Here is a 25,436-nt window from a genome sequence, read left to right on the forward strand (position 1 = left end):
AACAATGTAACTGTGAGGAAGTTGCAAACAGCCCCTTAGAGTCAGAGGTTCCACTGTTGATGGCTTCTTGTCCACACAGCTTTCAACTCTGTAGACCTTGTGTGCATGTGCATGTGTATAAACCTTGTGTGTGTGTGTGTGTGTGTGTGTGTGTGTGTGTGTGTGTGTGTGTGTGTGTGTGTGTGTGTGTGTGTGTGCGCAGCTTCAACCGGCTGGACCTGCCTCCTTACAAAAGCTTTGAGCAGCTGAAAGAGAAACTCCTGTTCGCCATCGAGGAGACGGAAGGATTTGGCCAAGAATAGAGACTTCTCGCCGGTCCTGGTTCTTTCCTGATTTGAAATCCAACACATGATTGCACAAGATAATGTATATAAGCTATATTGTCATTTTAAAGCAAATCTTATTTTAGCAGACCATCTTTAATATATGGAAGCCCATCAAGAAATATGCAAGCCTCCTTCTTCCTGTTTGGCAACACAAGTCAGGACTCTTTTAGAGAGGACCCCCAAAAGGACTTGACTTGTTTTGGACTTGATTGTGAAGAGCTCTAGTTCTATAGAGCTTCTGACATCACAGCAACCTCAACTAGTGCGCCCTAGAACACCTCGAACTATTCAAAGCCCCCTGAGAAATACTTTGTTTGCTTGTGAAAAGCCCCAAGTCAATGCAGGGAGTTGTACAAGTCCTCTGAGCAACTAGAATAAACACGAGTAATGTGGTTGCAGCTTCGGTGGTGGCTGTGTCTTTACACCACACCCTCTTGGCTTACCTCTGCCTGCAACCAAACGGCTGTTCATGCCTAAAATGATTGCTGTGGAGGCAGCCGCTGTCCTGCACTTATAAATGTGACCATCCATCCTGCTCCGCCTCCACAAGACTAAACCAGTCCGACAATCCAGCAAGAGCTAACAAAACATTCGCCTCACAGTCGTGTGGAGTGACAATGTCAATATTGTCTCAAGTACATTTTCACAATATGCCAACAAAAATGTCCGCACTCTAGCCGTGACCGATTTAAAGTAAGATATATTTGGCTGAAGTCAGACGTGTGGTCTTCCTGGATGCTCCGTCTTGTCCACGCGACTAAGTCCACTCAGCAGGAAATGACTTGTTCAAACCAATGTGAGTCAAGAGGGAAAGTAGTACTTCCCGTGATGTGATCATGTTTGTGTGTCTGGACAACTTTGGAGCTGCAACCTCAAGCAGCGTCTGCAGGATTCTGATCCTGAGGGTTCTAACAGGGGAGTGCTTTTTTGTGTTGGAATCTTTCTTTAGATCCACGCCTTCCTTTGCTTGCATGGTGCGCTCCAGGACCAGGACTACACCTGCAGGTGTGAGGCGTGCAGGCAGGTGGCGCCACTGGTAAGACTTGCAGCACCAGACGTCCAAGTCCTCTGCATGTGGGCGGGAAGGAGCGAAGAAGAAGAAGAAGAAGGACAAGTCTGAGGTAGAAAGAAAGTCAAAAGGGTCTGAGGGTGACCTCTGCTGGACACTCAAGTATTACATGCATGGACTTTGGGACTTTGGCCACACTTGAGAAGACGACTCGTGTTGCTTAGCAACAACCATCAACATCAACCATTCCTTGGAACTCTACTGTGGATAAAAGTGGGCGGGTACTCCCTGGTGCAGCATCACGTGATGACTTTGTTGACAACCTGGCAGAATGTGTCAATCACACCAACATAGAGGACATTCAACCACCTTGCAGACACGTGCCTGTCTAGTCCCGTCACATGAGGGTCACATGATCAATTCTGAGCTGGGTGAAGGATGGTGACACTGACAGAAATCAATGTAGCAAAAGGTGGACGCTAAGTGTGTGTGTGAATAGTTAGTGTACAGGGAAGATGACGTAATGAAGTATTAATACAAGGAAGATGATGTAATGAAGTATTAATACAAGAGCCTCCATTCCGTTGTTGGAATCGTGATGCCTTTGTTTCATATCACGTGTCATGTGGAACATATCTCCTGTAGACACTGTAATCGAGGAGGACGTATATGTCCTGTAGACACTGTCATCGAGCAGGATGTAAATGTCCTGTAGACACTGTCATCGAGCAGGACGTATATGTCCTGTAGACACTGTCATCGAGCAGGACGTATATGTCCTGTAGACACTGTCATCGAGCAGGACGTATATGTCCTGTAGACACTGTCATCGAGCAGGACGTATATGTCCTGTAGACACTGTCATCGAGCAGGACGTATATGTCCTGTAGACACTGTCATCTAACAGGACGTATATGTCCTGTAGACACTGTCATCGAGCAGGACGTATATGTCCTGTAGACACTGTCATCGAGCAGCATGTATATGTCCTGTAGACACTGTCATCGAGCAGGACGTATATGTCCTGTAGACACTGTCATCGAGCAGGACTCCTTTTTCAAGCAGCTTGCTGTCGTTTGAAAAGATGCAAATAAATATGGACGACTCCTGCCTGGCCATGAGTGTGCTTTTATTTTGTAGGAGAGGAAGTGAAATAACTTATTGTAAGATAGTTTGAGTTGTGTAGATCATCTTCTCAATATTAGCATGATAGAAATGTTCAAAGGTGCTGCTTTCATCTGAAGTTCTTCAGGAGGTCAACTGCTTCTTTATGGACCTGAGGAGAGAAAACTACGTCACAACTTGCATTTTCTCATCTGGAATCACATTTTATTTACAATTTGGCTTCTCGTGGTCATAAAAAGAGGATCCATACAGGAAGTTTGCTAAACTTGTAACCAGCCAACAAATAAAAGTCTCACGTCGTCTTCAAACTCGTCACACAGAGAACAGCAGCACACTTCCGCCCTTCACAATAAAATCTGCTCTAAATGCCCTTTCAAAATGCAGCTTTAAGAAAAGTACCTTGCACGATGAACTCAAAACACTAGAATACTGTTTAATATCTCTAGCATCAATACATGTCAATATTTTGCACTTCATTAACAAAGTGGTTAGACATGGGAGGCCTTCAGGAACATTTCTTATGACTGGACGACCGCCATCACACACATAATCACAGGTCACTTCCTGCTGCACAGCGCTCCAAAATAAAAGCATACAATCTAACAAGTAAAGGTTCAATCACGTGATCATGTTCAACAAAACTTGTTTATGACACAAAAAGCACACTGTGGTGCCAAAATAAGTGCAAAAGATAAAGGGACAAAAATTCATACTTTTTTACAGAAAAAATGTCTTAGATTTGTTTCATATAATCATTTAAATGTATTATCACTATTTACTTGTTTATTCGTTACCATTTTATATTTAAATGTTGGTGGCCCAATAAATAGTCCTGCTGTCAAGTGAGTGAATAATCCTGTTATTGACAAAGATTTTAAAAACGATGCATTTCCGACTATAAAGCTGATATTTGTCCATGTTAGGCGCCAGCGACCCCAAAGGGGAATAAGCGGTAGAAATGGATGGATGTCATCCATGTTCAATATTTGTTTGTTTGTCCGAGTCATACCTCAACTTCCTGCTTGTGTTCTTGCTCGCTTTAAAACAGCAAGTCTGTGACAATAGCAGCATTACTGCCCTCTAATGGAGGGGATGTGCAATCACACAAAACATGTTTGTTTTTTTCCTCAATCGCACAGATCACGTGATCCTGTTTCTGCTTTAAAAATGTGAGCAAGTTGAAGTCGGGGGTGAGAGAGTGAATGTGACGTTCATGCTCTCACAAGATGATGGACGTTCAGCACTGTAACCTTTCAAATGAATCAGAAATGAGGAAAATGTGAGCTGAAACTCAACTTTTCTAAATGAAATGACGTTTTCAAAGACACACACACACACACCTCAATCAATCTGTGTGTGTGTGTGTGTGTGTGTGTGTGTGTGTGTGTGTGTGTGTGTGTGTGTGTGTGTGTGTGCATTTTTACATACACTCATGCGTAGGTTTGCAAAGCCTGGGTGCACAAAGGTCAAAGATGAGGGACACAGGTGTGCACAAAGGTCAAAGTTGAAGAAGACAGGTGTGCAGAAAGGTCAAAGTTGAAGAAGACAGGTGTGCACAAAGGTCAAAGTTGAAGAAGACAGGTGTGCACAAAGGTCAAAGTTGAAGAAGACAGGTGTGCAGAAAGGTCAAAGTTGAAGAAGACAGGTGTGCACAAAGGTCAAAGATGAAGAAGACAGGTGTGCACAAAGGTCAAAGTTGAAGAAGACAGGTGTGCACAAAGGTCAAAGTTGAAGAAGACAGGTGTGCAGAAAGGTCAAAGTTGAAGAAGACAGGTGTGCACAAAGGTCAAAGTTGAAGAAGACAGGTGTGCACAAAGGTCAAAGTTGAAGAAGACAGGTGTGCAGAAAGGTCAAAGATGAGGAAGACAGGTGTGCACAAAGGTCAAAGTTGAAGAAGACAGGTGTGCACAAAGGTCAAAGTTGAAGAAGACAGGTGTGCACAAAGGTCAAAGTTGAAGAAGACAGGTGTGCAGAAAGGTCAAAGATGAGGAAGACAGGTGTGCACAAAGGTCAAAGTTGAAGAAGACAGGTGTGCACAAAGGTCAAAGTTGAAGAAGACAGGTGTGCACAAAGGTCAAAGTTGAAGAAGACAGGTGTGCACAAAGGTCAAAGTTGAAGAAGACAGGTGTGCACAAAGGTCAAAGTTGAAGAAGACAGGTGTGCACAAAGGTCAAAGTTGAAGAAGACAGGTGTGCAGAAAGGTCAAAGATGAGGAAGACAGGTGTGCACAAAGGTCAAAGTTGAAGAAGACAGGTGTGCACAAAGGTCAAAGTTGAAGAAGACAGGTGTGCACAAAGGTCAAAGTTGAAGAAGACAGGTGTGCACAAAGGTCAAAGTTGAAGAAGACAGGTGTGCACAAAGGTCAAAGTTGAAGAAGACAGGTGTGCACAAAGGTCAAAGTTGAAGAAGACAGGTGTGCACAAAGGTCAAAGTTGAAGAAGACAGGTGTGCACAAAGGTCAAAGTTGAAGAAGACAGGTGTGCACAAAGGTCAAAGTTGAAGAAGACAGGTGTGCACAAAGGTCAAAGTTGAAGAAGACAGGTGTGCACAAAGGTCAAAGTTGAAGAAGACAGGTGTGCACAAAGGTCAAAGTTGAAGAAGACAGGTGTGCAGAAAGGTCAAAGATGAGGAAGACAGGTGTGCACAAAGGTCAAAGTTGAAGAAGACAGGTGTGCACAAAGGTCAAAGTTGAAGAAGACAGGTGTGCACAAAGGTCAAAGTTGAAGAAGACAGGTGTGCACAAAGGTCAAAGATGAGGAAGACAGGTGTGCACAAAGGTCAAAGTTGAAGAAGACAGGTGTGCACAAAGGTCAAAGATGAGGAAGACAGGTGTGCACAAAGGTCAAAGTTGAAGAAGACAGGTGTGCACAAAGGTCAAAGTTGAAGAAGACAGGTGTGCACAAAGGTCAAAGTTGAAGAAGACAGGTGTGCATCTCCAGGTCCTCGTGTGACACAAAGGTGTCAAGATGGACGCCCTGATGACCGCAAACATGCAGAGAGGCGCCAGCAGCAGAAAATGTTTTTCAAGCTCTGGCTTCTCCTGGGCACCAACGCTCGCCAGGACCGCCCCCCCAAGATTTGTTGAGTGTGACCACTTCCTGTCCCCCGTGTCCCATGTGATGTCATCAGGTGAGAGTTCCCACCTGCTTGTCCTCCAGCGTGTGTGCAGGGTAGTCTCTGGCCTTGGTCAACCACAGCTGAGCCTTCTGAGGCTCCTTGAGGGCCAGGTAGGTCTTGCCCAGCATCAGCATGTTCTTGCTGTAGAAGTTGGGCTCCACTGGAAGAGGAAAGCAGAGAAAGTCTTCAAGAGATGCCAGCACACACACGCTGAGCTCCAACATCACACTCACCTTCTTCTGCTCGCAGGAAGAACTGCAAAGCCTTCAAAAGACCCAGAACAAGACTTTTAAAACCCCAAGAGACTATTTAGTCGTCCTCTTTCATCACTTTCATATTGTGCTTGCAGACAGGAAGTAGAATTACAATTGCAATCCTGGTTGAAGTCCAATTGATAATCTGGTGTTCTACAGCACAGGGGCCCCACTCAAAGTCTGAGGGCCACACCTGGCAGACCACTTCATTGGAAGTAATAAGACTTCTTCTGTCTTGATGTTTCAATTGTTTCATCATTTGATGCAAGGACATCTTTTAAAACCAGTTTCACAACAGCCACAGAGTACTTTCCAAGTAGTTTGACAACAAGTGACTTGTGACACCAGAACAGGTTTTCTGTTTGCTGCTGAACTTTGTGGCCTTCAGAGAACAACTTGATGTGTTCACTTTTACCTCCTCAGATGTTTCTGACATATTAACTCCTGAGATGTGTTCGACAACATCGACACCCTGAGATCAACCATCCATCCATCCATCCATCATCTTCCGCTTATCCGAGGTCGGGTCGCGGGGGCAGCAGCCTAAGCAGGGAAACCCAGACTTCCCTCTCCCCAGCCACTTCGTCCAGTTCTTCCCGGGGGATCCCGAGGCGTTCCCAGGCCAGCCGGGAGACATAGTCTTCCCAACGTGTCCTGGGTCTTCCCCGTGGCCTCCTACCGGTTGGACGTGCCCTAAACACCTGTTCAGGTAGCATCCTGACCAGATGCCCGAACCACCTCATCTGGCTCCTCTCCATGTGGAGGAGCAGCGGCTTTACTTTGAGCTCCTCCCGGATGGCAGAGCTTCTCACCCTATCTCTAAGGGAGAGACCCAAACTCATTTGGGCCGCTTGTACCCGTGATCTTATCCTTTCGGTCATAACCCAAAGCTCATGACCATAGGTGAGGATGGGAACGTAGATCGACCGGTAAATTGAGAGCTTTGCCTTCCGGCTCAGCTCCTTCTTCACCACAACGGATCGGTACAATGTCCGCATTACTGAAGACGCCGCACCGATCCGCCTGTCGATCTCACCATCCACTCTTCCCTCACTCGTGAACAAGACTCCTAGGTACTTGAACTCCTCCACTATGTATGGTTGAGATCAACCATGCATTTTATTTTGAAAATACAAGCTTTTGCCCTAAATAACGTGCAGAGTGTTCGGATGAATGATGAAGGAGTCAAGAGACTGCTGGGCTGCTCAATTCCTCCAAAATATTGTAGTCTCTTCTTAAGTTGATTTTAATTAACCAGCTGGGATTAATTATTATTCACACAAAATGTGATTCATCTGATGAAAGAATAATCATTAGACGGTCCTAAAACATTTTAAGTTCAATACATGGACTTTTTTTTTACTTTATGCACACATAATAGACTTTAATCAGCACAACATAGAATTTAAAATGTGTTTAATGTATTTAAGTTGAAACCTTTTGTTAAACATGACTCCTGTGACATCTGTTTGCAATTCATTTAATTCCACTTCCTGTCTTTCCAAGCCAACATCCTGTGGAGACAAGTCAGTCCCAACTCCAACTTTGGACTTTTGCACAAGTCTGGAAGGACGACCACTCACCTCCTGGTAGGTGGAAGTTGGAGGAGAGGAGAACATGACGGCTGCCACCTTGCGTTGGTACCATGGCAACTCAGCAAACACAAAACACCTGCACAGTTTCACACAACACAACACACTTCAGTACACAACACAACACACTTCAGTACACAACACAACACACTTCAGTATACAACACAACACACTTCAGTACTTGTTAAAAACATGGTGAAAGAATAAAGAGACACAATTTGTGTGTGTAATAAAATTATGTCTATAATTTTTTTAATTCAAATTTAATTTTAAAATGAAAAGTGTTTAAATTAAAATATAATATTTCTATTTGTCATTTAAAATGTAACCAAACAGTAATTTACATAATCATTTTAAGGCTCGATATATCAAAGATGATATTAATAAAAAAGAAAATACTTCAGTACATGAATGTAGAAATAAGCAAATAATGTAAATTGAGGATAGTATTGATTACAGTTATGTATATTAATGTATAAATATCTGTATATTAATTACTGCGTATGAATTTTATGTGGACAGACTCACCAGTAACCCAGAATGTGGACAGACCCACCAGAAACCCAGAATGTGGACAGACTCACCAGTAACCCAGAATGTGGACAGACTCACCAGTAACCCAGAATGTGGACAGACCCACCAGAAACCCAGAATGTGGACAGACTCACCAGTAACCCAGAATGTGGACAGACTCACCAGTAACCCAGAATGTGGACAGACCCACCAGAAACCCAGAATGTGGACAGACTCACCAGTAACCCAGAATGTGGACAGACTCACCAGTAACCCAGAATGTGGACAGACTCACCAGTAACCCAGAATGTGGACAGACTCACCAGTAACCCAGAATGTGGACAGACTCACCAGTAACCCAGAATGTGGACAGACCCACCAGTAACCCAGAATGTGGACAGACCCACCAGTAACACAGAATGTGGACAGACTCACCAGTAACCCAGAATGTGGACAGACTCACCAGTAACCCAGAATGTGGACAGACTCACCAGTAACCCAGAATGTGGACAGACTCACCAGTAACCCAGAATGTGGACAGACTCACCAGTAACCCAGAATGTGGACAGACTCACCAGTAACCCAGAATGTGGACAGACTCACCAGTAACCCAGAATGTGGACAGACTCACCAGTAACCCAGAATGTGGACAGACCCACCAGTAACCCAGAATGTGGACAGACCCACCAGTAACCCAGAATGTGGACAGACTCACCAGTAACCCAGAATGTGGACAGACTCACCAGTAACCCAGAATGTGGACAGACTCACCAGTAACCCAGAATGTGGACAGACTCACCAGTAACCCAGAATGTGGACAGACTCACCAGTAACCCAGAATGTGGACAGACTCACCAGTAACCCAGAATGTGGACAGACTCACCAGTAACCCAGAATGTGGACAGACCCACCAGTAACCCAGAATGTGGACAGACCCACCAGTAACCCAGAATGTGGACACTCACCAGTAACCCAGAATGTGGACAGACTCACCAGTAACCCAGAATGTGGACAGACTCACCAGTAACCCAGAATGTGGACAGACTCACCAGTAACCCAGAATGTGGACAGACTCACCAGTAACCCAGAATGTGGACAGACTCACCAGTAACCCAGAATGTGGACAGACCCACCAGAAACCCAGAATGTGGACGGACTCACCAGTAACCCAGAATGTGGACGGACTCACCAGTAACCCAGAATGTGGACGGACTCACCAGTAACCCAGAATGTGGACAGACCCACCAGTAACCCAGAATGTGGACAGACTCACCAGTAACCCAGAATGTGGACAGACTCACCAGTAACCCAGAATGTGGACAGACTCACCAGTAACCCAGAATGTGGACAGACCCACCAGTAACCCAGAATGTGGACAGACTCACCAGTAACCCAGAATGTGGACAGACCCACCAGTAACCCAGAATGTGGACAGACTCACCAGTAACCTAGAATGTGGACAGACTCACCAGTAACCCAGAATGTGGACAGACTCACCAGTAACCCAGAATGTGGACAGACTCACCAGTAACCCAGAATGTGGACAGACTCACCAGTAACCCAGAATGTGGACAGACCCACCAGTAACCCAGAATGTGGACAGACCCACCAGTAACCCAGAATGTGGACAGACTCACCAGTAACCCAGAATGTGGACAGACCCACCAGTAACCCAGAATGTGGACAGACTCACCAGTAACCCAGAATGTGGACAGACTCACCAGTAACCCAGAATGTGGACAGACTCACCAGTAACCCAGAATGTGGACAGACTCACCAGTAACCCAGAATGTGGACAGACTCACCAGTAACCCAGAATGTGGACAGACCCACCAGTAACCCAGAATGTGGACAGACCCACCAGTAACCCAGAATGTGGACAGACCCACCAGTAACCCAGAATGTGGACAGACTCCCCAGTAACCCAGAATGTGGACAGACTCACCAGTAACCCAGAATGTGGACAGACTCACCAGTAACCCAGAATGTGGACAGACTCACCAGTAACCCAGAATGTGGACAGACTCACCAGTAACCCAGAATGTGGACAGACTCACCAGTAACCCAGAATGTGGACAGACCCACCAGTAACCCAGAATGTGGACAGACCCACCAGTAACCCAGAATGTGGACAGACTCACCAGTAACCCAGAATGTGGACAGACCCACCAGTAACCCAGAATGTGGACAGACTCACCAGTAACCCAGAATGTGGACAGACTCACCAGTAACCCAGAATGTGCACAGACTCACCAGTAACCCAGAATGTGGACAGACCCACCAGTAACCCAGAATGTGGACAGACTCACCAGTAACCCAGAATGTGGAAGGAGGTTGCATCTTTGGGGTTGAGTGTGAGTGCTCTCTAGGACAAGATGGAGGGGGGGGGTGTTATTGTCACATGACCTCCAGGGGCGGGCAGCTCTCACCTCAAGATGTTCCCGAATGGTGTAAGAATTTCCTATTTTCACTTTGACTCCCTCGTACTCGCCCACGTCACTCAGACATATTGCATACCACTGTGGGAGGACAGACACTTGCATCACAATGTCACCGACATGTAACCATGTAGTGGACGCATGTAACATGTAGTGGACGCACGTAACATGTAGTGGATGCACGTAACATGTAGTGGACGCACGTAACATGTAGTGGACGCACGTAACATGTAGTGGACGCACGTAACATGTAGTGGACGCACGTAACATGTAGTGGACGCACGTAACATGTAGTGGACGCACGTAACATGTAGTGGACGCACGTAACATGTAGTGGACGCACGTAACATGTAGTGGACGCACGTAACATGTAGTGGACGCACGTAACATTTAGTGGACGCACGTAACATGTAGTGGACGCACGTAACATGTAGTGGACGCATGCGGTGGACACATGTAACACATAGTGGACGCATATAGTGGACACACGTAACATGTAGTGGACGCACGTAACATGTAGTGGACGCACGTAACATGTAGTGGACGCACGTAACATGTAGTGGACGCACGTAACATGTAGTGGACACACGTAACATGTAGTGGACGCACGTAACATGTAGTGGACGCACGTAACATGTAGTGGACACACGTAACATGTAGTGGACGCACGTAACATGTAGTCGACACACGTAACATGTAGTGGACGCACGTAACATGTAGTGGACGCATGTGGTGGACACATGTAACACGTAGTGGACGCATATAGTGGACACACGTAACATGTAGTGGACACACGTAACATGTAGTGGACACATGTAACATGTAGTGGACACATGTAACATGCAGTGGACACATGTAACATGTGGTGGACACATGTAACATGTGGGGGACACATGTAGTGGACACATGTAACATGTGGGGGACACATGTAGTGGACACAAGTAACATGTGGGGGACACATGTAACATGTAGTGGACACATGTAACATGTGGGGGACACATGTAGTGGACACACGTAACATTTGGGGGACACATGTAACATGTAGTGGACACATGTAACATGTGGTGGACACATGTAACATGTGGGGGACACATGTAGTGGACACACGTAACATGTAGGGGACACATGTAACATGTAGTGGACACATGTAACATGTGGGGGACACATGTAGTGGACACACGTAACATGTAGGGGACACATGTAACATGTAGTGGACACATGTAACATGTGGGGGACACATGTAGTGGACACACGTAACATGTAGTGGACACACGTAACATGTAGGGGACACATGTAACATGTAGTGGACACATGTAACATGTGGGGGACACATGTAGTGGACACACGTAACATGTAGGGGACACATGTAGTGGACACACGTAACATGTGGGGGACACATGTAGTGGACACATGTAACATGTGGGGGACACATGTAGTGGACACACGTAACATGTGGGGGACACATGTAGTGGACACACGTAACATTTGGGGGACACACCTTTAAGAGAAAAGCAAGTCTTACCTTGTGTGCAGCAAAACATTTGTCGTCTTTCTCCAGCGACGCGGTGGCGTAGTGGTAGGCCTCGTACATCAGCTGCTTCTTCCTGTCAGCGTCCACCTCGGGCAGCACCGACATGTCACGTGACGCCCGGGCCAACCTCCACAGGAACTCTGCATTCTCACTGAAACACAACAATTGTCACTGACACACAACACTTGTCACTGAAACACAACAATTGTCACTGACACACAACACTTGTCACTGACACACAACACTTGTCACTGAAACACAACAATTGTCACTGACACACAACACTTGTCACTGACACACAACACTTGTCACTGACACACAACACTTGTCACTGAAACACAACAATTGTCACTGACACACAACAATTGTCACTGACACACAACAATTGTCACTGAAACACAACAATTGTCACTGACACACAACACTTGTCACTGACACACAACAATTGTCACTGAAACACAACAATTGTCACTGACACACAACAATTGTCACTGACACACAACAATTGTCACTGACACACAACAATTGTCACTGAAACACAACACTTGTCACTGACACACAACACTTGTCACTGACACACAACAATTGTCACTGAAACACAACAATTGTCACTGACACACAACAATTGTCACTGACACACAACAATTGTCACTGAAACACAACAATTGTCACTGACACACAACAATTGTCACTGACACACAATTGTCACTGAAACACAACAATTGTCACTGAAACACAACAATTGTCACTGACACACAACAATTGTCACTGACACACAACAATTGTCACTGACACACAACAATTGTCACTGACACACAACACTTGTCACTGACACACAACAATTGTCACTGACACACAACAATTGTCACTGAAACACAACACTTGTCACTGACACACAACACTTGTCACTGACACACAACAATTGTCACTGAAACACAACAATTGTCACTGACACACAACAATTGTCACTGACACACAACAATTGTCACTGAAACACAACAATTGTCACTGACACACAACAATTGTCACTGACACACAATTGTCACTGAAACACAACAATTGTCACTGAAACACAACAATTGTCACTGACACACAACAATTGTCACTGACACACAACAATTGTCACTGACACACAACAATTGTCACTGACACACAACACTTGTCACTGACACACAACAACACCTGCTCAGGTGACCACCTTGTGCAAGTGTGAGAATGGACATACAGTAGAGTCAGTATGTAGATGTGTGAGAATGGACAAACAGTAGAGTCAGTATGTAGATGTGTGAGAATGGACATACAGTAGAGTCAGTATGTAGATGTGTGAGAATGGACATACAGTAAAGTCAGTATGTAGATGTGTGAGAATGGACATACAGTAGAGTCAGTATGTAGATGTGTGAGAATGGACATACAGTAGAGTCAGTATGTAGATGTGTGAGAATGGACAAACAGTAGAGTCAGTATGTAGATGTGTGAGAATGGACATACAGTAGAGTCAGTATGTAGATGTGTGAGAATGGACATACAGTAGAGTCAGTATGTAGATGTGTGAGAATGGACATACAGTAGAGTCAGTATGTAGATGTGTGAGAATGGACAAACAGAGTCAGTATGTGGATGTGTGAGAATGGACATACAGTAGAGTCAGTATGTAGATGTGTGAGAATGGACATACAGTAGAGTCAGTATGTAGATGTGTGAGAATGGACATACAGTAGAGTCAGTATGTAGATGTGTGAGAATGGACATACAGTAGAGTCAGTATATAGATGTGTGAGAATGGACATACAGTAGAGTCAGTATGTAGATGTGTGAGAATGGACATACAGTAGAGTCAGTATGTAGATGTGTGAGAATGGACATACAGTAGAGTCAGTATGTAGATGTGTGAGAATGGACATACAGTTGAGTCAGTGTGTAGATGTGTGAGAATGGACATACAGTAGAGTCAGTATGTAGATGTGTGAGAATGGACATACAGTTGAGTCAGTATGTAGATGTGTGAGAATGGACATACAGTAGAGTCAGTATGTAGATGTGTGAGAATGGACATACAGTAGAGTCAGTATGTAGATGTGTGAGAATGGACATACAGTAGAGTCAGTATGTAGATGTGTGAGAATGGACATACAGTAGAGTCAGTATGTAGATGTGTGAGAATGGACATACAGTAGAGTCAGTATGTAGATGTGTGAGAATGGACATACAGTAGAGTCAGTATGTAGATGTGTGAGAATGGACATACAGTAGAGTCAGTATGTAGATGTGTGAGAATGGACAAACAGTAGAGTCAGTATGTAGATGTGTGAGAATGGACAAACAGATAAAAATGTCAACATTGTTGCTGGTCCAGCGTGTTCTTGGCTCCTGGTTGTACTCGCCTGAAAGATGCCTTCACAAGAGAGAGACCATCACACTGTCCTACTTCCTGTTAAAGAACATCGGCTCAAGTTTGAGTCCAAGCTGCTACAGGGCTAGACCCTGGACAAGGAAGGCAGCTTAGACCCTGGACAAGGAAGGCAGAGTAGACTCTGGACAAGGAAGGCGCGGTAGACCCTGGAAAAAGGAAGGCGCGGTAGACCCTGGACAAGGAAGGTAGACACTTGACAAGGAAGGCGTGGTAGACCCTGGACAAGGAATGTAGACCCTGGACAAGAAAAGCGGGGTAGACCCTGGACAAGGAAAGCGGGGTAGAACCTGGACAAGGAAGGTAGACCCTGGACAAGGAGGGCAGGGTGGACCCTGGACAAGGAAGGCAGAGTAGGCCCGGGACAAGGAAGGCGCAGTAGACCCTAGAAAAAGGAAGGCATGGTAGACCCTGGACAAGGAAGGTAGACCCTGGACAAGGAAGGCGCGGTAGACCCTGGACAAAGAAGGCAGACCTTTAACAAAGATGGCATCGTAGACCCTGGACAAGGAATGTAGACCCTGGACAAGAAAAGCAGGGCAGACCCAGGACAAGGAAAGCGGGGTAGAACCTGGACAAGGAAGGTAGACCCTGGACAAGGAAGGCAGGGTGGACCCTGGACAAGGAATGCATCGTAGACCGTGGACAAGGAAGGTAGACCCTGGACAAGGAAGGCGGCGTAGACCCTGGACAAGGAAGGTGTGGTAGACCCTGGACAAGGAAGGTAGACCCTGGACAAGGAAGGCAGGGGGAACCCTGGACAAGGAATGCGTCGTAGACCCTGGACAAGGAAGGTAGACCCTGGATAAGGAAGGCAGGGTAGACCCTGGACAAGGAAGGTAGACCCTGGACAAGGGAGGTGTATTAGACCCTGAACAAGGAAGGTAGACCCTGGAAAAGGAAGGCTAACCCTGGACAAGGAGGGCAGGGTGGACCCTAGACAAGGAAGGCAGGGTGGACACTAGACAAGGTAGGTAGACCCTGGACAAGGGAGGCGGTGTAGACCCTGGACAAGGAAGGTGTATTAGACCCTGAACAAGGAAGGTAGACCTTGGACAAGGAAGGCTGACCCCGGACAAGGGAGGCAGGGTGGACCCTAGACAAGGAAGGCAGGGTGGACCCTAGACAAGGAAGGCAGGGTGGACCCTAGACAAGGAAGGCAGGGTGGAAACTAGACAAGGTAGGTAGACCCTGGACAAGGGAGGTGGTGTAGACGCTGGACAAGGAAGGTGTATTAGACCCTGAACAAGGAAGGTAGACCTTTGACAAGGAAGGCTGACCCTGGACAAGGAGGGCAGGGTGGACCCTGGACAAGGGAGGCAGGGTGGACCCTAGACAAGGAAGGCAGGGTGGACACTAGACAAGGTAGGTAGACCCTGGACAAGGAAGGTGGCATAGACCCTGGACAAGGAAGGTGGCGTAAACCCTGGACAAGGAAGGCGGGGTAGACCCTGGACAAGGAAGGTGTGCTAGACCCTGAACAAGGAAGGTAGACCCTGGACAAGGAAGGCTGACCCTGGACAAGGACGGCAGGGTGGACCCTAGACAAGGAAGGCAGGGTGGACCCTAGACAAGGAAGGCAGGGTGGACACTAGACAAGGTAGGTAGACCCTGGACAAGGGAGGTGGTGTAGACCCTGGACAAGGAAGGTGTATTAGACCCTGAACAAAGAAGGTAGACCTTTGACAAGGAAGGCTGACCCTGGACAAGGAGGGCAGGGTGGACCCTGGATAAGGGAGGCAGGGTGGACCCTAGACAAGGAAGGCAGGGTGGACACTAGACAAGGAAGGCAGGGTGGACACTAGACAAGGTAGGTAGACCCTGGACAAGGAAGGTGGCATAGACCCTGGACAAGGAAGGTGGCGTAGACCCTGGACAAGGAAGGCGGGGTAGACCCTGGACAAGGAAGGTGTGCTAGACCCTGAACAAGGAAGGTAGACCCTGGACAAGGAAGGCTGACCCTGGACAAGGACGGCAGGGTGGACCCTAGACAAGGAAGGCAGGGTGGACCCTAGACAAGGTAGGTAGACCCTGGACAAGGAAGGTGGCGTAGACCCTGGACAGGGAAGGTGGCGTAGACCCTGGACAAGGAAGGCGGGGTAGACCCTGGACAAGTGTCCACCTCATGCAGGGCCTACACTCCCATTCACACAGTAGGAACCATTTCAAGTCCATGTTTGAGCCGGTGTGATGTTGGAAGGAGAACTCCCAGGACTCAGAAGATGTGAGACATGATTTGAAAGTGTGTCCGACACACAAGCAGGTGAGACTAGGACTAGGACTCCTCACCTGTCTTTGTACCGCTGAAGTAGTTGGTAGAGTTTCTCCGTCTCAGCACAGCTGTAAAGGTAGTCTGCCTGCTGGAGAACCTCGTCTTCACAGGAAAACAACTTTTATCACCACTTCAAAGGTTTAAAGAAGGACCGGAGTCACACCAGTTCACCTTTTTCCAAAGCCTGGACCACAGCTGACCTCTGCACCTTCTTGTAGGAACCATAGACCAAACAGGACAAGGTGGGGACTCCAACCAGGATGGATGCACCTCCACTCTGCACACATTTACACACACTTTGGATCCACTTCCACTCTGCACACATTCACAAACACTTTGGATCCACTTCCACTCTGCACACATTCACAAACACTTTGGATCCACTTCCACTCTGCACACATTCACACACACTTTGGATCCACTTCCACTCTGCACACATTCACACACACTTTGGATCCACTTCCACTCTGCACACATTCACACACACTTTGGATCCACTTCCACTCTGCACACATTCACAAACACTTTGGGTCCACTTCCACTCTGCACACATTCACAAACACTTTAGATCCACTTCCACTCTGCACACATTCACAAACACTTTGGATCCACTTCCACTCTGCACACATTCACAAACACTTTGGATCCACTTCCACTCTGCACACATTCACAAACACTTTGGGTCCACTTCCACTCTGCACACATTCACAAACACTTTGGGTCCACTTCCACTCTGCACACATTCACAAACACTTTAGATCCACTTCCACTCTGCACACATTTACACACACTTTGGATCCACTTCCACTCTGCACACATTCACAAACACTTTGGATCCACTTCCACTCTGCACACATTTACACACACTTTAGATCCACTTCCACTCTGCACACATTTACACACACTTTAGATCCACTTCCACTCTGCACACATTCACAAACACTTTGGATCCACTTCCACTCTGCACACATTTACACACACTTTGGATCCACTTCCACTCTGCACACATTTACACACACTTTGGATCCACTTCCACTCTGCACACATTTACACACACATTGGATCCACTTCCACTCTGCACACATTTACACACACTTTAGATCCACTTCCACTCTGCACACATTTACACACACTTTAGATCCACTTCCACTCTGCACACATTCACAAACACTTTGGATCCACTTCCACTCTGCAGACATTTACACACACTTTGGATCCACTTCCACTCTGCACACATTTACACACACTTTAGATCCACTTCCACTCTGCACACATTTACACACACTTTAGATCCACTTCCACTCTGCACACATTTACACACGCTTTAGATCCACTTCCACTCTGCACACATTTACACACACTTTAGATCCACTTCCACTCTGCACACATTTACACACTTTAGATCCACTTCCATTTTGCACACATTTACACACACTTTGGATCCACTTCCACTCTGCACACATTTACACACATTTTAGATCCACTTCCACTCTGCACACATTTACACACACTTTAGATCAACTTCCACTCTGCACACATTTACACACACTTTAGATCCACTTCCACTCTGCACACATTTACACACACTTTAGATCCACTTCCACTCTGCACACATTCACAAACACTTTGGATCCACTTCCACTCTGCACACATTTACACACACATTGGATCCACTTCCACTCTGCACACATTTACACACACTTTAGATCCACTTCCACTCTGCACACATTTACACACACTTTAGATCCACTTCCACTCTGCACACATTCACAAACACTTTGGATCCACTTCCACTCTGCACACATTCACAAACACTTTGGATCCACTTCCACTCTGCACACATTTACACACACTTTAGATCCACTTCCACTCTGCACACATTCACAAACACTTTGGATCCACTTCCACTCTGCACACATTTACACACACTTTGGATCCACTTCCACTCTGCACACATTTACACACACTTTGGATCCACTTCCACTCTGCACACATTTACACACACATTGGATCCACTTCCACTCTGCACACATTTACACACACTTTAGATCCACTTCCACTCTGCACACATTTACACACACTTTAGATCCACTTCCACTCTGCACACATTCACAAACACTTTGGATCCACTTCCACTCTGCACACATTTACACACACTTTGGATCCACTTCCACTCTGCACACATTTACACACACTTTAGATCCACTTCCACTCTGCACACATTTACACACACTTTAGATCCACTTCCACTCTGCACACATTTACACACGCTTTAGATCCACTTCCACTCTGCACACATTTACACACACTTTAGATCCACTTCCACTCTGCACACATTTACACACTTTAGATCCACTTCCATTTTGCACACATTTACACACACTTTGGATCCACTTCCACTCTGCACACATTTGCACACATTTTAGATCCACTTCCACTCTGCACACATTTACACACACTTTAGATCCACTTCCACTCTGCACACATTTACACACACTTTGGATCCACTTCCACTCTGCACACATTTACACACACATTGGATCCACTTTCACTCTGCACACATTTACACACACATTGGATCCACTTCCACTCTGCACACATTTACACACACTTTAGATCAACTTCCACTCTGCACACATTTACACACACTTTAGATCAACTTCCACTCTGCACACATTTACACACACTTTAGATCCACTTCCACTCTGCACACATTTACACACACTTTAGATCCACTTCCACTCTGCACACATTCACAAACACTTTGGATCCACTTCCACTCTGCACACATTTACACACACATTGGATCCACTTCCACTCTGCACACATTTACACACACTTTAGATCCACTTCCACTCTGCACACATTTACACACACTTTAGATCCACTTCCACTCTGCACACATTCACAAACACTTTGGATCCACTTCCACTCTGCACACATTTACACACACTTTGGATCCACTTCCACTCTGCACACATTTACACACACTTTAGATCCACTTCCACTCTGCACACATTTACACACACTTTAGATCCACTTCCACTCTGCACACATTTACACACGCTTTAGATCCACTTCCACTCTGCACACATTTACACACACTTTAGATCCACTTCCACTCTGCACACATTTACACACTTTAGATCCACTTCCATTTTGCACACATTTACACACACTTTGGATCCACTTCCACTCTGCACACATTTACACACATTTTAGATCCACTTCCACTCTGCACACATTTACACACACTTTAGATCCACTTCCACTCTGCACACATTTACACACACTTTGGATCCACTTCCACTCTGCACACATTTACACACACTTTAGATCCACTTCCACTCTGCACACATTTACACACACTTTGGATCCACTTCCACTCTGCACACATTTACACACACATTGGATCCACTTTCACTCTGCACACATTTACACACACTTTGGATCCACTTCCACTCTGCACACATTTACACACACTTTAGATCCACTTCCACTCTGCACACATTTACACACACTTTGGATCCACTTCCACTCTGCACACATTTACACACACTTTAGATCCACTTCCACTCTGCACACATTTACACACACTTTAGATCCACTTCCACTCTGCACACATTCACAAACACTTTGGATCCACTTCCACTCTGCACACATTTACACACACTTTGGATCCACTTCCACTCTGCACACATTTACACACACTTTAGATCCACTTCCACTCTGCACACATTTACACACACTTTAGATCCACTTCCACTCTGCACACATTTACACACGCTTTAGATCCACTTCCACTCTGCACACATTTACACACACTTTAGATCCACTTCCACTCTGCACACATTTACACACTTTAGATCCACTTCCATTTTGCACACATTTACACACACTTTGGATCCACTTCCACTCTGCACACATTTACACACATTTTAGATCCACTTCCACTCTGCACACATTTACACACACTTTAGATCCACTTCCACTCTGCACACATTTACACACACTTTGGATCCACTTCCACTCTGCACACATTTACACACACTTTAGATCCACTTCCACTCTGCACACATTTACACACACTTTGGATCCACTTCCACTCTGCACACATTTACACACACATTGGATCCACTTTCACTCTGCACACATTTACACACACTTTGGATCCACTTCCACTCTGCACACATTTACACACACTTTAGATCCACTTCCACTCTGCACACATTTACACACACTTTGGATCCACTTCCACTCTGCCCACATTTACACACACTTTAGATCCACTTCCACTCTGCACACATTGAAGACCCTCAGACACTTAGATCTCAGATTCATTTTGTACGGACTGAGCTCAGACCCAAAGTCAACAGAATATCGTTTATTGTCCTAACAAGACCACACAGTGTAGTCAAGTAGTAATAAAATAATAACACAATAATTAGTAAAGTACAACAACATTAATTACGTTTTGAATATATGTTTTGCTCAGGTGGCTCTCATTTTTCTCAGTGACTGTAGATATGGATATTATATATTATACTATATTATATTATATTTAAGTGTAGACTTGTATATTAAAGTATATCATATTTAAATGTAAACAAGTATATTATATTATCTTTTAAGTGTGGGCATGTATATTAAATATCATATTCAAGCATAGAAGTATATTATATTATATTATATTTAAGCATAGACCAGTATATCAAAGTATATCTTATTTAAGCATAGACATGTAGATTAAATGATATCATATTTAAGTGTAGACGTATATTAATTTTATCATACATAAATGCAGACAAGTATATTAACTTGTATAATATTTAACTGTAGACATGTATTATATTACACCACATTTAAGTGTAGACACGTGTATTAAATTATATCATATTGAAGTGTAGACAATTATATATTATGTGATATTGAAGTGTAGACAAGTATATATTATATGATATTTATATATTATATGATATTTAAGAGTAGAGAAGTATATTAAAAGATATAATATTTACTGTGAGGACATCGGCGGTCCTGCCAGACGTCGCCCAGGAGAAGAGACGCCTTGTAGAGATTCTGCTGCCTTTGGCGGCGGTGACCAAGGTCTTGGTGCCGCAGCGCGTCCAGACAAGAGCCGCCATCACGTCCAAGTCCCAAGTGGAGAGTCTGGGAGGAAGAAAGGGAGAGTCTTGGAGATACTTTCACGTCCAAGTCCCAAGTGGAGTCCTGGAGATACTTTCACGTCCAAGTCCCAAGTGGAGAGTCTTGGAGCAAGAAGTAGAGTCTTGGAGCAAGATGTGGAGTCTTGGAGATGCTTTCACGTCCAAGTCCCAAGTGGAGTATTGGAGCAACTTTCAGGTCCAAGTTCCAAGTGGAGTTTTGGAGCAACTTTCAGGTCCAAGTCCCAAGTGGAGTTCTGGAGCAACTTTCAGGTCCAAGTCCCAAGTGGAGAGTCTTGGAGCAAGAAGTAGAGTCTTGGAGCAACTTTGACCAAGCTGTCCTTTATTTACCCACCAGGCTGCCGACAGGGAGCATTTCAGAGCACATGAAGTGAAAACGTTGCAAAGTGTATCGCAAATATGAATTTTTATGTTTAAAATTGCCTTTATGAAATAGGGGAAGAAATACTGAGCTGCCACAACATAGAAGATGTTGTATTAGTAGTTATTGATGTTGTATTAATAGTTATTTGACTGTTTTACTTTGCTAATAGTGGCACTGTTGAACACAGCCCCACAAATGTGTCCGTCTCCTTTAAAGCCGTCGATGAGAAACATGCAATGGCCATTCACGAGTTCCTCACCTTTTAATGTTTCCAACAACTATGAAGAAAAAGTCCAGTCAATAAATGACAAGATTTAGGATTAGTTTTTTTTTTTATTAAAACAAGCCAGCATGTTAACAGTACGTCCTGGACCTGACCTAAGGACAGGCTGTGGCCAGCAGCATGTTTTAATGTCCCAAAGGGAACTAAATGATAGGAGAACATTTTAAAAGATGATCATCTTTATGGCCACATTGAAAGGAGAATGTTTAAGCAAGATCTCACACTGATAATAACAATTGTTGACATAGGTGGAACAGTTAAGGTTACCAAGTTGAATCTACACTCAGGTGCTTATAGCATGTTAATAATAATAATAATAATTCCAATAGAAGAATATCAATGTGATTGATGGATTGATTGATTGAAACTTGTATTAGTAGATTGTACAGTACAGTACATATTCCCTACAATTGACCACTAAATGGTAACACCCCAATAAGTTTTTCAACTTGTTTAAGTCGGGGTCCACCTTCATCAATTCATGGAGGCACCGGCAATTTTAATTTTTTTGACATGACCCTCAGCAGAAAAATGTTGTCATTATACAAAACATTACTTTATAGAAGCTGATGCAATTATTTATTTAAATGTCAAGGACGTTATTGCAATATTTTTGTAAATTAATATAAATTCAAGCACCTTGATTTATTGGTGATACAGGATATTGATTAATCTTGTAATGTACTTGCTTCACCTAAAAATTGATCATTAATGATAAATGATCAGTAAATGTCCTGGCTGATTGGCTGGGAGAACTCACATGGTTCTTGAATGCCTTTATCAAGGATAACTACAGATTCACCAGAGACAGAATACGTACTTGCAAGCCCTAATTGATTATTATAAATAAATGTAACGATCGGAATGAAACTCAATGTAACAGAGTAAAAGTAGCATATATTCTCAAAAATACTCAAAATTAAAACATATTACATTAAAATAACTCTGACAAGTACAAATTATCCAAGAAGTTCCTTAAGTAAATCTAATGTGCGACCACCCACCTCCGGTGCTGAACATGGGAAATACTGGACCCCAGCAGCGCAGAGGCAGAAATTCCACCATCAGCAGTTCTGACATGTTCTGGGAGAAGATAGGGGTTAGGGTGCTTTACAACCATCTTTGTAGTTGACTTTCTGGGGACAACAGTTCTGACATATTCTGGGAGAAGGTAGGGATGAGGGTGCTTTACAACCATCTTTGTAGTTGACTTCCTGGGGACAACAGTTATAACATGTTCTGGGAGAAGATAGGGGTTAGGGTGCTTTACAACCATCTTCGTAGTTGACTTTCTGGGGACAACAGTTCTAACATGTTCTGGGAGAAGATAGGGATTAGAGTGCTTTACAACCATCTTTGTAGTTGACTTCCTGGGGACAACAGTTCTGACATGTTCTGGGAGAAGATAGGGATGAGGGTGCTTTAAATAATAAATAATAAAATAAATGGGTTGTACTTGTATAGCGCTTTTCTACCTTCAAGGTACTCAAAGCGCTTTGACACTACTTCCACATTTACCCATTCACACACTGATGGAGGGAGCTGCCATGCAAGGCGCCAACCAGCACCCATCAGGAGCAAGGGTGAAGTGTCTTGCTCAGGACACAACGGACGTGACGAGGTTGGTTCTAGGTGGGATTTGAACCAGTGACCCTCGGGTTGCGCACGGCCACTCTCCCAATGCGCCACGCCGTCCCTATCTTCATAGTTTACTTCCTGGGGACAGTTGCACTGCGACTGGGGACTTCTTATCTTGAAGACGGAGTTGCTCTTTTGGACACACCCTGAGGAGAAAGCGGCTCAATGGGCTTGATGGGATTATTGACTGGCTCACCAGACTCCAGGTCTTCATTCCTGGCCTCAGCTGGTGTAATCGGTGGCCAGAATTCCAGGCACTCATCAGGAGGTGGTAGAGCTGACATTAAGGAAGTTTGGTGCACTTGTCTTACTTGGGTGAGCCGATGCACAGGAGCAATCGAAGAGACCACGCCAGCAGGATCAGGAGCTTTTTATAAGCTGGTAACCTGTAGAACTCCATGCATTCTGGATCTTTCAGCATCTCAGGCCAACATCATGCAGATACAGAGTTTGGCCAAACTTAACACTGGCCTCATGTCTCTCCTTCCTTGGTCTACCTGCCAATTCCGGACCACATCCTAGCGACATGCATACAACTTTGATGCTCGGCCACCCACTCACATTTTCCAGCAGTGGCCTGTGACCAAGGAGGAAGTCTACTGGGGGGTGTGGTTCCTGGCCAAACATTAAAAAGAGGGACGACTCACCAGTGGACTGATTGGAGGTTGTGTTATAATGGAAGACCAGTTGTGGAAGGTGATCAGGCCAATTACTGGAGGTTGTGTTATAATGGAAGACCAGTTGTGGAAGGTGATCAGGCCAATTATTGGAGGTTGTGTTATAATGGAAGACCAGTTGTGGAAGGTGATCAGGCCAATTATTGGAGGTTGTGTTATAATGGAAGACCAGTTGTGGAAGGTGATCAGGCCAATTATTGGAGGTTGTGTTATAATGGAAGACCAGTTGTGGAAGGTGATCAGGCCAATTACTGGAGGTTGTGTTATAATGGAAGACCAGTTGTGGAAGGTGATCAGGCCAATTATTGGAGGTTGTGTTATAATGGAAGACCAGTTGTGGAAGGTGATCAGGCCAATTATTGGAGGTTGTGTTATAATGGAAGACCAGTTGTGGAAGGTGATCAGGCCAATTACTGGAGGTTGTGTTATAATGGAAGACCAGTTGTGGAAGGTGATCAGGCCAATTACTGGAGGTTGTGTTATAATCGAAGACCAGTTCTGGAAGGTGATTATGCCAATTAAGCAACCAGATCAATGTGCAGGACACTTTGATTATGGAAAATATGATTTTTAAGTTTTTATTGTGCATTTTTACATTTTATTTTCCAGAGGAAAGTGACAGTGATTTGGTGGAATGGTCCCTCGATCTTTACCTGACATGCATTAGACAGATGAGAGCTTAACTTCCAGCCTCCTTACAAGGA

At 44.9% G+C, this 25,436-nt stretch overlaps 2 protein-coding genes across 5 annotated transcripts in view; one reads left to right on the forward strand and one right to left on the reverse strand.

Annotated features, from left to right (window-relative positions):
• The window catches only part of LOC133569779 (NEDD4-like E3 ubiquitin-protein ligase WWP1), a 46,042-nt gene extending 43,591 nt beyond the window's left edge, over positions 1 to 2,451 (forward strand). For all 3 annotated transcript variants that reach the window (XM_061922386.1, XM_061922388.1, XM_061922387.1), the window contains exon 25: positions 203 to 2,451. In XM_061922386.1, the coding sequence (XP_061778370.1) occupies positions 203 to 302 (100 nt within the window). In that variant the 3' untranslated portion in view covers positions 303 to 2,451. The remainder of the gene's footprint in view (positions 1 to 202) is intronic.
• On the reverse strand, positions 2,444 to 22,137 carry rmdn1 (regulator of microtubule dynamics 1). Of its 2 annotated transcripts, XM_061922389.1 has the most exons (11): positions 21,812 to 22,135; positions 21,606 to 21,774; positions 16,759 to 16,864; positions 16,605 to 16,689; positions 11,897 to 12,056; positions 10,366 to 10,455; positions 10,246 to 10,301; positions 7,415 to 7,502; positions 5,811 to 5,841; positions 5,604 to 5,737; positions 2,444 to 2,611 (listed from the first exon to the last, which is right to left on the reverse strand). In XM_061922389.1, the coding sequence occupies exons 2-11, from the start codon at positions 21,729 to 21,731 to the stop codon at positions 2,570 to 2,572; spliced, it is 918 nt and encodes a 305-aa protein (XP_061778373.1). In that variant the 5' UTR covers positions 21,732 to 21,774; positions 21,812 to 22,135; the 3' UTR covers positions 2,444 to 2,569. The 2 variants fall into 2 exon arrangements, with proteins under 2 accessions (XP_061778373.1, XP_061778374.1); XM_061922390.1 differs by lacking the exons at positions 5,604 to 5,737; positions 5,811 to 5,841 and having other exon boundaries at positions 21,606 to 22,137.
• Between the last annotated feature and the right edge of the window lie 3,299 nt (positions 22,138 to 25,436).

This window comes from Nerophis ophidion, linkage group LG15 (genome assembly GCF_033978795.1).
Source record: "Nerophis ophidion isolate RoL-2023_Sa linkage group LG15, RoL_Noph_v1.0, whole genome shotgun sequence".
Classification (NCBI taxonomy): Eukaryota; Metazoa; Chordata; class Actinopteri; order Syngnathiformes; family Syngnathidae; genus Nerophis; species Nerophis ophidion.

What these genes read in the sequence shown, in the direction of transcription:
- rmdn1 (XM_061922389.1), bottom strand. Translation starts at nt 21,731, where the DNA reads ATGGCGGCTCTTGTCTGGACGCGCTGCGGCACCAAGACCTTGGTCACC. An exon ending in GGTCCAGGCTTTGGAAAAAG is followed by an intron (nt 16,690 to 16,758) that starts GTGAACTGGTGT and finishes TTTCCTGTGAAG; the next exon opens with ACGAGGTTCTCCAGCAGGCA. An exon ending in AATGTTTTGCTGCACACAAG is followed by an intron (nt 10,456 to 11,896) that starts GTAAGACTTGCT and finishes GTCCTCCCACAG; the next exon opens with TGGTATGCAATATGTCTGAG.